The sequence below is a fragment of the Haliaeetus leucocephalus genome, unplaced genomic scaffold (assembly GCF_000737465.1).
Source record: "Haliaeetus leucocephalus isolate CR32 unplaced genomic scaffold, Haliaeetus_leucocephalus-4.0 Scaffold362, whole genome shotgun sequence".
In the NCBI taxonomy this organism is placed as follows: Eukaryota; Metazoa; Chordata; class Aves; order Accipitriformes; family Accipitridae; genus Haliaeetus; species Haliaeetus leucocephalus.
Genome location: NW_010972798.1, coordinates 7,710,291 through 7,723,780, shown reverse-complemented (window position 1 = coordinate 7,723,780; position 13,490 = coordinate 7,710,291). Strand labels below are relative to the sequence as shown.

General features: G+C 43.4%; 1 protein-coding gene across 1 annotated transcript in view; it reads left to right on the top strand.

Annotated features, from left to right (window-relative positions):
- PSMD1 (proteasome (prosome, macropain) 26S subunit, non-ATPase, 1) overlaps window positions 1–12,233 on the top strand; it is a 74,267-nt gene extending 62,034 nt beyond the window's left edge. Inside the window, exons 20-25 of the mRNA XM_010573034.1 lie at window positions 3,009–3,178; window positions 4,920–5,012; window positions 6,623–6,715; window positions 9,016–9,162; window positions 11,029–11,183; window positions 12,026–12,233. Coding sequence (XP_010571336.1) covers window positions 3,009–3,178; window positions 4,920–5,012; window positions 6,623–6,715; window positions 9,016–9,162; window positions 11,029–11,175 — 650 coding nt within the window. The 3' untranslated portion in view covers window positions 11,176–11,183; window positions 12,026–12,233. The remainder of the gene's footprint in view (window positions 1–3,008; window positions 3,179–4,919; window positions 5,013–6,622; window positions 6,716–9,015; window positions 9,163–11,028; window positions 11,184–12,025) is intronic.
- The last annotated feature ends 1,257 nt before the right edge of the window (window positions 12,234–13,490 follow it).

Below are 13,490 nucleotides of genomic sequence, written 5' to 3'. Positions count from 1 at the left end.
TTGAAAACTATTTTGCCCTCTGGACCCTAGGTATCTTCTCTGGTTCTTAATGCCACATTTCTCAATCAGTGAGAAAAAAGGAGGAGTGGCAGTCACTACACAAATATCTATGTAGTATATCTGGAAAATCCTTTTCTTGATATTTGGGAAGGGTTTGGGTGGGGTCAGCAGGGCAATGGGTTGGGGACAGAGTGTAGCATTGGGCAGTGCAGACTGAAGCCACGGACCCTGTTGACAGCCTGATGGTGAATGTACTGGATTCTCCACAGTTTGGAGACATTTGTAAAGAGTGATGAAAAAGAAAGCATCATCCAAATTACAGAGGAAGGGGTTGTCTATCTCCCCATTGCTGTCTCTCCAAATATACATCTTGCATGATGTATTATATTTTGGATGTTAAAGACTTCAGCACAAAAAATAAACTGATGCATAAGGTCTACTCTCCCACATGTTGAGTTCGGTGCTACTGTTTCCCACCTTTCTCCTCCCTGTCCCTGTTCATGAGCTCTTCACACAAAATTGGGTCTAACTCTCTGGTAGTTAGGAAAAAAGTCATTATCCTGTGCTAATGTTTTTGTCCATAGATTACAGCTACCTTGTGTTTCATTGCCCAGGTGAATCAGGTCGCTGGCACATGCTGAAATAAACTCTGCTGGGGTTTTGATGCTTGTCATGTGATATTTTGACTTTTCTGTGCTGCTGCAAGTTAGAGGTCGTCTTCGTTCACTACATAGATGAAGCAGATTACAAGTCTTTGCTAACAGAGAAAGAAACAGTATGATATTGTTTGAAAATGGGATACTGCCTAGGCCAAGGTTGGAATCTAATTTCCAAGGTCCACAAAGCATCTTTATCTAATGACTGTTGTGCTGGTATGTTGTCCTGGGCTACGCTGTCAGAGTATTACCAAGTGCCACCATGACTATGTAGAGAGTGAGTTCCTCAAAGTATATAAATCATTGGCATCTGCTTGCTGCACTCCCCCTCTTGTTAACTGACATTAAACTTCAGCCAGCAAATCCTCATAGCCTTTAGAACAGCCACTTTAATTCCAGCAAACCTTGCCACAGTGACAGCGTGAATTCTGGGAGATGGACCTTACAGTACTACCCAAGGAGCCCTGAAAATTCTTCTTGTGTGTTTTTTGAATTATTTTTTTTTCAGACATCATGTCACAGCTTTCATCCATCCAGCCAAAGATCTGGAATGTGTTCCCTTTCAGGCTGTCAGGGCTGCTACTTAATCATGACGATAAATCACAGTTGTGCAATATCATGTCTCCCCACCTTTCCTGCTCCCTGCAAAATCCTGGGAGTGAGGATGGGCTGTGTGGGGGTGTAAAACAGCAGAAAGAAGTTGCATGACAGCATATTTTGAATATGAAATCTGTTACTCATCCAGGAAATTCCAGAGATTGGATAATATAATTCTAAAGGTTGAAATAAATTCTGAAAATTAAAGTCCAAAAGTTTGATAAAGTCTAGTTAAGCTGCTTATGCAGCAGTCACTGGCTGCTTGATCCAGAATATCTGCAGGTTACTGACTTGGCCCTTATACAGTGATGCAGTGAAGAAAAGTTCAAAATAAAGATGTGGGAGAAGACCAGAAATTTGAGTGTGTGGTGTTTGACATGTTTAAGGATAGCACAAGACCTCAGGCAGCCCCTCCTTAATGCTGTGGCAAATTCGAGTACAAGGATGAGAGATTGGTATTGGAGAAAATAATGAGAAGCAGAACAGACCTAGTAGTAGTAAAAGACAAGACCATATCATTGCCATTTTTCAAAGAGGCGGCTGGAAGGAGTTCTCTAGTCAAACAGCAGGAGATCTATTGCTACCACAAAAGGAAAAGCAAGGAGACAATATGTATGCAGAGTATCCTACAGGAGGGCATAAAAATCCCCCATTTTACACTGCTTCTCCTGGGACTAACTGACAGATACCCAAGATGAGATTACTGCTACGTTCAGGGCTTTCACTAGTTTTGGCAGCAAAAATTAATTTTGCTTGTCTTTAAAACTCAGACAGCTCCATTGCTCCCTGGCCCTATCGAGGTGGCTGTTTGTGCGGGGCAGGGGAATGCTACTCCAGTTTGGGATTTTCAGCTACAAAGCGCCCCAAGTTTGCAACAAGTGGGTGTTTGTATTTTAACAAAGTTAACCTCCCTGCACCTGGTCTTGTCAGCAGTAATGATCTTGCCTGGTGCCCTCTTCAACTCAATTCACTGTGTTCATCAGCAGACTGAAGATCAGATTAACGCTTCCTCACTCTGTCTGCAAGCCCAATCTTTCAGTTTCATTTCTAACTGGATGTTTCTGCACTACATCAACATATGGAGTTGTATGTGTATGTTGTACTTTGCAAGTCCAAGCTAAGACTTGGTTGTCTGGCAGAGATGTAATTTTGCTGCAAAGACTGCAGGAGCTTGTCTCTTCGCTGCTGAGATTGATAACCTCTGGAAACAACTTCTGAAGTTGCTGCTGTTTACATTTTTTTCTACTGAGATGGTGCAGGATGAAAACCTAGGCATATTTCTTCTGAATAACTGACAGTTCAGGGAGGCAACCACAGAAATAAAAGTTTCTGTATGCACTGTCTTTGTATACACTCTTTTTCTTGTGGATCACCTATATGCTATGTTTTAAAATGGCTTATTGCAAAGGTTTGCCTTTTTCTCCCCTTCTCCCTGCCTTTTGCATTGTACTTTTGTTTAGCCTGTATCCTGGCAAAATGAGTGTGGAAGGGCTGTATTCGTTGATTGTGTTTGGGTAATATCTAGCAGATAAGAGTAGTTTGGTTGTTACGGTGCCCGTGTGTTTTACTCTGTAAGCTGAGGTCACAGTAAAAGAGGGAGGTGTGTTCCAGAGGAGAAAGCTGACAGCATTGTGGTCTGGATTGTGCTGTGTAGTCCTCTTCCCAGCAGCAGTTTTAGAAATGCATTGCTCAGATGTCTTTGTGGAGTACCTAGGAATGCATTCATTAACTTATTTCATTTATGATTCCTTACAGGGGGCCATAATGTAACTATTTCACTGCAGTCAAGGACAGGACATACTCACATGCCTTCCGTGGTGGGGGTTCTGGTATTCACCCAGTTCTGGTTCTGGTTCCCCCTGTCACACTTCTTGTCACTGGCTTTTACCCCAACCTGTGTCATTGGCCTTAACAAGGATCTTAAGGTATGTAATGAGCAGAGAGGAGAAGAGGTGCTGATAGCTGCTTGAAGACTCAGTAGTCTGGGAGGGGTGTGCATTGATTTGTTGGTTTTCTTTGCATGTCTCCAGCCTGTTTGTGCCAGAAAAGACACTAACTGGAAGAATTCTGAAAAGCAGGCTTAAATTGCAGAGCTGGTGGTGGGAATGGGGACAAGAAAAATGTAGAGAGCAGAATTTGACCCCTTTACTTCAAAGTAGCTTACAAAGAAAGGAACTCTAGTCAGTATATGTGGACAGAAACCACCCCATTATCACTCCAGAAGGTCAGGGTTATTTAAAAAAAAAAAAAAAGTGTGTTTCTCCCCTGCCCTCCCAAATAAATTATGTGGTGTTCTCTGCTAGGAAAGCTAGCAGTGGGAAAACAGGATCTGTTTGGATTCCTTGGAGGATAAACATTAAACCAAGCAGTCATGGGTACTGCACTTTTCTTATGCATCTATTCTTCCAGCTGATCAGCTGTGGTATGGCCCCTGCAAGCTGTGTACCATCCTGGGTCTCCTGTGCTGAAGAACTGAGCTTGTAACTTCCACAAAAAAATCTTCTGAATGTGGCAGTGCAGGGGTGTGCAGCCCCCTCCGGTCATTGCTGCAGGGTTATTCTGTGATGCACAGAGCATGCATAGGTCTGGGTTGCTCTTAGTCCCTCTGTGGGATTGAGCCAGCTTGCTGGATTGCAGCCCCTGAACCAAAACCTTAGGGCTCTATGTTGCTCTTCATCACCTGTCTTGGGCTGAACATCAAGTGAATCTACACACAGCTCAAAATTCTCACTGTGTTTGAAGAGAGAGGTTTGCACGAAAATGCCTTTTTTTTTTTTTTTTTTCCCTTCTCCTTTTTCCTCTCCTCTCTGTCCTGAATACTTCACAGGGGTTGCACTGCTGCTTGTCTCTGTGCCTCCCTGGTGGTGATGGGCTCAGTGCCTTTTTGGCTGCTTGGCTGTACTGCCGTTTTGACTCCCTCTCCCCATCCCTTAGAGTTTCCAGGGAGTCCAAACAGCGGTAGGTCAGGTTATGTTGTATAACTTGGCTTGCATACTAAAGCCAGCTACAGGCTGGATGTATGTTATGGGCTGCACCACACCCACCTTGCTTCCTCAGAGTCCCTATTCTATTGTTGTTCCGTGATCTGTCATAAAGGAAGAGAGTTGAGATACTGCAGAAATTGATTCAGTTTAAGAATTTGGATTGGCTGTCAAAAGATGCTTTCTGCCCTTGCTTAAGTAGCTGAGAGTAAGAGAATATGTGACATTGGTAACTGACCCCCAAAATGTACTGTCCTTTTGCAAGAGGTGAATGTCAGTCAGTGCTTGGTTTGCCCTAGCGTGCGTTGGCAGAGCAGATCTTCACTTAGATCTTAAACCAATTTTGTGTTAATACAAGCAGGCACAGCAACAACATCAAAACCACAAAAGCTTCGAAACAATGAAAACAAAGCATGGTGTGAATAGCGTGGAGTGTATGGAGAAGGCTAGGAGAGCTTGCCAGAGTCAAATTATAGAATAATTAAATAACATTGTTCTAGTTGAACTGTTGCCACTGATAACAGTTTCTCAACTTCCGGAGGGGGAGAAGGGGAAGCTTGTATTCTTTAGAGGATCTGTGTATGTCTCTGCTGGAAGGAAAATGAAGCTAAAGTAATTATTGGGCTGTGGATTTTTTCCCCCTGCTTTTCTCATCTCTAACAATTTTTTTAACTGTTTATCTTAGATGCCAAAAGTCCAGTACAAGTCCAACTGTAAGCCGTCCACATTTGCCTACCCCCCACCTCTTGAGGTACCAAAGGAAAAGGAGAAAGAAAAGGTATTTGAGCTAGCTTTCTGTGTTGTAAAGACTAACCCTGTTTCTCCCACCTAGTATAAATATTGACTTTGGTGGCAATAACAGGGAATCTAAAGAGCGAAAGAAAAATTGGCAGGCGCGATTGTCTCTGAAAGAGAATTCTGGCTATTTTTTCCTATTTTTGTGCCTGGGACTGTTGCTGATCATGGCATACAAGTGTGGTGCTACTGAGTTGCTGGAACCTCCCTCGTCTCCAGTGGTCAAGCAGAAGCATTGATTAAAGAAACTGCTTTCCATGCCCTACTGATTTCTATGTGTGTATCATGCAGCACCTAGCACAGCAGGGTCCTTGTCCGTGACTTGGGCTCCAAAGTGCTACTGCAGTACAAACATTGAGAATGTTAAGTGGGATGCTTCTCAAATAGTCCCATATGGAAGGGCAGAAGCGTACCTCGTCTCAGGGCAGTGGGCTCATGTGCTAGAATAATAGCTGTCAGGCCCATGGACTGCAAAAAGGTAAGTGTGGAACTGAGAATATCTAGGTATTGAAAAGGAAGAGATGAGACCTGTGGGATGACAAGTGGGACAATAGTGGAAATAATTTGTCTCCTGGTGCAGGATGGTAAAAGCTGTTGAGCAGACCACAGCAGCAGGCAGAGCAGCCCTTAGGGAGCAATTGCAGCAGTGGAGACCTCAGGCATGTCATGCTGATGAATGACATTGTGTGAAAACTGTAAAACATTTTACCAGAATTGAATGCTGGGCAGGACAGATTTCTGAGCCACCAAGTAACCCAGAAATTAACTCTAATGAAAGGCAAAGCTCAGTGCTCATAGCTGCTTTCTCACCTTTGGAATAGGGTGGGAATTGGACAAATCCTTTCTCTTTTAAACTTCCCTGACCAAAATTAAAATGTGCCAAGAGCCCACATTTAGCCTAGAAAGCCTCACCAGCAACATGACAAATGCAATTGCTCCCTGTCCCTCTCAGAAAGTTACTGTCTTACAGAGACAGTTACTGTGGATAGAGATATGCTTACCAGAAGGGAGATGTGCTGAATTCTTGTATTTGAGTGTTGCTTCTGGGTACTTTCTGCCTCAGGAGTGCCAAAGCCTCCTGAGGGCTCCTCCATAGGGCATTTTTCTTACCTACTTCTTTAGATCAATGAGAAACACAGCTGTATGATTAGGACAGTGGAACAGCTTTAGGTCATTCTAAAGAGTATCTGTATACATGTTTCTTTACCTTGGAGACTCTGGCAACAGGTTTTCCTGTAACAACAATTCTGTTTGTTGCTCTGTTAAAAATAAATAAAGAAACCTCTCATACCGAGACCTAGACAGTAATGATTAATCTCTAAATTAGGAAGTTTGTGCTTCTCCTGCGTATGTGGCTGGACCCAGTCTGCATTCATGGCATTTTTTTGTCCCATCTGTGCCATTTATTTGCTTTAACGGTGGTGTATTTGTGTCTCAAACAGAGCAGTGGGTGGGAAATGGAATTGATCTTATTGACACCTCTACTGAGAACTGACCTAATACTGATTTCCCTTTGTTCCCCTGCCTGGGGAGCTGAAGCACAGTGTACAGTGTTGCTGTCACGCTGAATGCCTCCTGTGTTGACATATCCAGGTTTCCACTGCTGTGCTGTCCATCACTGCAAAAGCCAAGAAGAAGGAAAAGGAGAAGGAGAAAGAGAAGAAGGAAGAGGAGAAGATGGAAGTGGTGGGTGCAAACATTGAAACTTAAATGTCTTCTTCCCACCCTTATAAATGTGGAAGGTGTGTCATGAAAGCTGGTACCCACTTAATGCTGTCCCCCCTGCCACCCGTGTTAGTTCTGAGCAAAACATTAACACACGTTTCAGTGTACTGCATACATAGGTTAGCATCTTTACTCTGTGTGTGTGTTTGTGTGTTGTTAAAAGCAAGAGGTGGTATTATTTGTGAATCCATTATTTCTGAGAAATAAATCTTTCTCAATATTGTTAATTAACTGACTTCCTTAAAGGCAGAAGCTCGTTTTGATAAAATTTATGTGCCTTTAACTATATGAACCTTTTGTGCATTATTTCATTGCCTGCTGTTTCTAGACCAAGGGAATTTTAGCCCTTATCCATGTACTTTTCTTATTAAAGTGGAAAAAGTCTTAGTAGTTTCATGTCCTTGGTATCTCTGACCTTTTAAAAAGGACTCAACGTTGTAGCAGTTGTTTGGTAGTGTCTAATTCAGTTGAGAGTGCTGAAGAGTTTAAACTTTCTGGTTGTGCTCATGCTTAACGCCCTATTCTGAAATGTTCACCTTTTTGGCAGCAATCTCCTAGGTGCTTTGCCCATCTATCAAAATGCGAAACATTTATCCACACCCAGCTCAGAACCAGCTGAGCTTTGAGCACAGGATCCATACGCTGCTCGGTGGTTATGGTGATTGCTTTGGTCCTCTGATTTCTTTCAGCTCATAGGCTTGACACTGGAACTTATCATCCTCATCTGTGAATAATGTGTCATCCTGGAGCAAGCTGAGGGATAGAGAAATGACTGGATAATGAATTCTTGGTGGTTGCTGTAATGTGAAAAACATTTGGCAGCTAAAATCCTTGCTGTACCCTAACAAAGGACCCTTCCTTTTGTGCTCTGCAAATATGCCAAGAATAACTGTATGCTGACAAGCTCAGTAGAAACCTTTCTGATTCCCCTTTAACATCTATGTGAGAAAAGCAGCATGGTCAGGGAATTTTTGGTATGTGAAGGGGTTGTGGCCTAAGATCAAAGGTGTATGTGTAAAATAACCTTCCTAGACCTAGTTAGGTGTGGCCATGTTGTAGGCACTGAACTTCATCCAGTTGGCCCAGAAAATGAATCATCTCATGCGTGCAAGGTAGAATGTCCGTTTTTTGTGGTTTTGCTCCTTTATCAAAGTTTCCTTGTCACCAAGCACTGCCTTTTCTTAGAATTACTCTTACAGTGCTATATACTAAGCAAAATGTGCCTAACGGATGCATTTTTCTCCTAAAATTGCTACAACTTACAGTTAAGTACAGGTGTTGCGAGGAAGCAATATATTAGAAGGGATTCACTGTTGTGTCTGTGTGTGTGTACTCTCCAGATGTCTGAAAAGTTTTCTTGGTTGAATCAAGCAGAAAAACGAAGACAGTAAAAAGGGAGCTTGCTGCCACCTGCTGTGTTTGAGTTGAGTGTTTTGTCATTGTCCTAATGTTTTAGAGCTATAATTGCTTTCCTGTTTTTCTCTTATGCCTGTTACATGATTAGTAGTCCATAGCTTCCAAGAGATCTGCACAGCAACGAGCAGTTGCCACACCAGAGAAAGTCCTGTCTGCTGTTACAGGGCGTGCCATGCCTTTGGTGGTGTTCCAGATCATTTCCTATTGGTTGTTATCATCTTTTCTGCTGTCTTTTTTGGTTGCAACTCAGATGTTCCTGAGCAAGAGGGAAAACATCATCCATGTTCTTAAGTATGTAAAGGATGCTGTGTTTTTTTCTTCTGAGATTTTGCCTCTAGCTGCTGAGTCATTGGTAAAGGAGGGCTTAACTGCAATTCCCTAGGGAGTCACTGAGGTCGAGTCATTTTGGTTGAGCTGCTGTCACTACCAGTAGTGTGAAATGTCAGTGATAGCTTTAGAGCTCCGAAAATACAAGGGCAGCTTCTGGCAATTTTCATGTGCTCAGTAATGATATTAAAGAATCTTCAGTTGTGAACAAAAAGTGGTGATTGAGTTTACAGAAAAAGTATTAGAAAGGGAAGCTAGAGGTAAACTGTTCCACTACCATCTCGTGTTGAACTTACTTTCACCTGCATTTGAGAGGGAGGCATTGCCTTGATGAGGGCACTTATATCCACACTGGCATTGCCTGTGCCAGCTGATAGATACGTGTTAGCTTGTTCTCAGCAGAATCATTTCTCACCTCACTCTGGAATTTCTGCCTGGCTGTACCTTACCCTCCTGAACTGTGAAAGGTTTAGAGATTACTGTTGAAATCATGTTGATGTTCTCCTCCCCCTCCACAGGATGAGACTGAAAAGAAGGATGAAAAAGAAAAGAAAAAAGAGCCTGAACCCAACTTCCAGCTTCTGGACAACCCAGCCAGAGTCATGCCTGCTCAGCTCAAAGTTCTCACTATGACAGAGAGCTGTCGATACCAGCCTTTCAAACCAGTAAGTGTCACCTTCCTAGTCCATGTGCTTGACAGAGCGTTCAAGTGCTGGGCTTGTGCGTAAGGACCCAGAAGTTCTGTGGGTACGTGAGAATGCCACTCACAGCTGGTGCATCACTGTGATGTGTTACAGAGATTTGCAACTTCACTGTTGTCATATTTGCTTTTTAATGCCCCGCTGTCCGAATGTTCACATGCATTTCTAGCTGGGAGAAAGCCAGAGCTGCTGCAAACCTTTTCACCATGCTAATGCTGCTTTATTTTTCCTTATTCTTCTACATATGTCAAATGCTGCAACGTGGAAACCAATCAGACATACTCTGTGTATTAATGACATTGCTGAGAACATAAAGATGGAGCCATGATCTTTACAACGGGCTGAGAAGTTGTACAGGCTCATTGTCAAAGCAGTGAAATACATTAGGACTTGTGCTGGACTTTTATTATCCTGCAGTGGGATTTATACCCAAATGGAGGAGGCTTTTTCATTAAGTAGATTTCCTGTTTGGTTACATCTGACCTTAGAAAAGTGCCTTCATCTCCTGTTAAGATAGAGAAGAGACAGCATGTGATTGTCAGATGGAGAATGAAAAAGATCTTTTAGCCTTAAGCCCAAGGGGTAACTAACTTTTCTGTGAGATGCTCAAATATATTGCAAAGCTAATAAGCTTGCTCCTGACCTCTAAATCTCCTGAGTCAAATTCTTCTGGCCTTTATTTTTGTTCAAGAAATAACACCCTTGACTTCCCCATTTTGCAGGATTATGCATGGGAAAATGGTGTTCAGAAGTAGTAATTTTTTTTCCAGGAAAATAGTCATGTTTTTAATAAATGGATTTCCTGGAATTCTATCAGCACATTGGAATTCACTGTGCATCGTTCCCTTTTGAAATGTTTCCTTTAGCAAAGCTGTGGAAGGATTTTTTAGTTTCTACCCATTAAAAAGAAAGAGGAGGTGATACAAGTGGTACTTTGATTGGGAAGATCTGCTGTGTGGTCCAGTAAGTGTCCACTCATGCAGCTGAAATGTGGACGTATGTAGCTGTTTACTTCACTTTCAAAAAAAGCCGAGTCCTTGGTGAGGGGAGTGCAGTTTCCTGCCTTAAACCCCCATAAATAGGTTTTGAAGAGAACAGAGCAGTGCAATTTTTTGCTGGGATTACGGTGTGTAACCAAGGAGGCTCTTGAAAAGGAGCTGTTCTGGACCTTTGCTCTGCTTTGGGGAATGCCAGAGTAAAAGGCCTCTTTGAAATGCAGTTTATAGCCTAGAATCCTGCTGTGCTCAAAGCCCTGATCCCATCCAGGCGTGACACAGCACTGCCTCTTCATACCTTGTGTTTCAGTCCTGGGGACGCACAGATTTGCTTCAGCCTGCCAGGATGTTTGATTGTGATCTTTGTAATTAATTCCCCTTTGTTTTTACGAGGCTTTGCTAATAGGATTCCTCAGTTGGTGGAAGCTGGTGATCAGATTAGTCTCTGTTTCAGATAGCCTCCTGGGAGGCAGCTACACAGAGAGGCTTCAGTAAGCTTTGTTGCCCTGAAAAGATGAGCCTTATAAAGCAATTATGGTTCAATTAGTTTTCATGTGGAAAGCCCCAGACTGGGACTGGGGTAAAGCTGTGAATCCAGATGCCATTTTCTATTGAACTGAGACTTAGGTAGTGGAAATAAAAAAGGTAGCTGGGATGGGCTCTGTCTGTTCCATCCCCTTATCAGGCAGGGATCCAGGTGAGTGTCAGACACTGCTCTCTGAAGCTCATTCCTGCTATGGTGTTTCATATGGCCTAGGATAAACACTGTGGCCACAAACACTCCACCATGAGGCAGAGGCAAGCAGCTCTAATGCTTACTGCACTTGTCTTGCAGCTTTCCATTGGAGGCATCATCATTCTGAAGGACACCAGTGAGGATATGGAGGAGCTGGTTGAACCTGTGGCAGCTCATGGTCCGAAGATCGAGGAAGAGGAGCAGGAACCTGAACCACCAGAGCCCTTCGAGTACATTGATGATTAAGACCTGAGGTACAGTGCAGTGCGCAGAGTCACCTTTATTAATCCCAATGAAGGAAAAGCCTCTTTGGATCAACTGAAGCAGTTACCAGTGCCCAGCACTCTTGTTTTAGCTCTTTGGCAGCTTCTGCACCAGATTCAGAAATATGCTCTGTCCCCATTTGAAGAGTTTGGCAGCAATAAAAGAGAAGTCCACTCTTCCGGATCAGGCCTGACCCAGTTCTACTGGATCTGGTCTCTAATCTCACAAGCCTGGCTACTCTTGAGTAGAGCCTCACTGGGCAGAGTTAGAGCAGTGCATGGTGTCAGAGGCAACAGCTGAGCTGGGAATAATCAGCTCATGAAAGATGGTCCCAGAGGAGCAAGTGGTTTATGTAACAAAGCTGTCATCTACTTGACCTCAGTGTGGCAGGATCGGTCAAAAGAGAACTGCTACTCTGCTTTCTGAGGTTGTCTTGTCTTTCCAGCAATTCTTAGCAGAATTTAAAGACAGTCCAGTCATGGGCTCTGTGGTGTTCTCTGGGCCTGACATAAGGATACTTGTAGATTTGTTCCAGGCAATGAATGGTGTGGTTCTCAAGGTACTTGGTTAAAGTGCCTGAACTGATGTACAAGTTTCTCACTGAAAGACAGAAACCCTGTTGCTTTATTTCCAAATATGGGCTGGCATGTCCCAGTGCTCCCAAGAGCAAAGATTATGCACTTGAATTGGTGGATGGGCAGGAAAACAAACTCCTTGCTAATAACTGTAAATGTTGCGTCAGTGGCAGGGTCGGGTGAATGTGTGGGGCCAACCACAAGAAGCCTTAGTTAAATATGTTTGCTCTTCTGGTTTCTCTCTCCCCCTCCTCCAGGATCCTGTCCTCTAAAGAAGACACTATGCTTGATACCAGAAAGACAGACATGAAGACCTTCCTATCAAGATCTGCTGTTCAGTGCATGCAGCCCCAATCTGTGCTGAGCTAAAGCTGATAGTCCGTGTTTTATGGCTGAAGAACAGATATATGCTATTTAGTGTACTCTTTCACAAAACCTTGTTTTCAAATAAATATATTAAAAACTCTTGACAGAAAACTTGCTGCTTTAAAAAAAAAAAAGGAAGCCTAACAACCTTCTTTTCTGCTCACCCCAAATGTTAAAAACTAGACCCAAGTCCTGCATCGTCCTCCAGCAAAGCTTGACTGACTCTGCTCTTCTGTAGAGTCGTTGGGATCTGTGCACGTCTCTGCTTTCTCTAGCACTTGTTTAGGCTGAGCAAGGTCACCAGCTCCAGTCTGGCCCAGATGTAGCACTGATGCTACAGAGAGGGCAGGTCTCTACTTGCCAGCAGCTGTCCAGATGAGGTCTGCTTCCAAATTACCTCTGTGATACTGACTTTGCACTGATATTCCCCCTTGCTCATCCTGGTATTTTGTGTGTGTAACAGTGTGGGGCTGAGAGAAGGGCTCTGGGTGTTAGTGATGGGGAAATGGGGCATGTTTCTTTTTGTTTCACAGAATCCCCTTTTTTTTCCTGTGTCCTTTCACTGCTTTCACCAAATATGAACATAACTGATGCGAGCAGGCAGCTAGAAATACATTACAGGCCTAGATGGGGTGAATCCAGACATGCAAGTTGTTACACTGATGTGCATCATTAGCCAAGGCGGGATTTACAGTCAGGGGTATGGAATGAGCAGCAGTCAGAAGGAAGAAATGCTGCTCAACCGTTTGCTGACCAGCCGACCAGCTGACCTACCTGTTGGGCTGTAACGCTTCAAAGCGTACGTCACCAGTGAGCCCTGGTCAGCTGTAAACCAAATGCTGGGCGAAGCTCCATCATTTGAAACAGCACATAAATGAAATGAGATTTTTGTTGTATGTATGTTGGGAATATTTTGCTCCATGTGAACATACCACAAGCTCATATGCATTGGTAATGATGGAAGACAAATCTTGCGTGTAGTGCCTGGGAGCTTTTCCAGCAGATGGTTTATTTTGGTGAATGTTACTATAGCAATAGAATAGTCTGCCTTTGTTCTCCACAAAGCTTAAGCAATACAGAGCAGAGGTATGGGACTGAAAGCCAATTTTGAGTCCTAGGCTTCAGTCAGAAATCCCTGAAGTTGAAATGTTGTTTCAGTGAGGGTGCTGGTCAGAGCTCGCAGTTCTCAGCATGATCCAGATCTGTTCTGCCATGGAGCAGAGTCAAGAATGAACCTGAAATGGCTATAGACAGTGTTACTGTCAGTGAAACTGGAAACAAAGAGGGAATCACTGCCTCAATTCCGTGGTCATTCAAAGTGAGACCTGGTATTGTGGTGCAAGAAACAGAAACTGG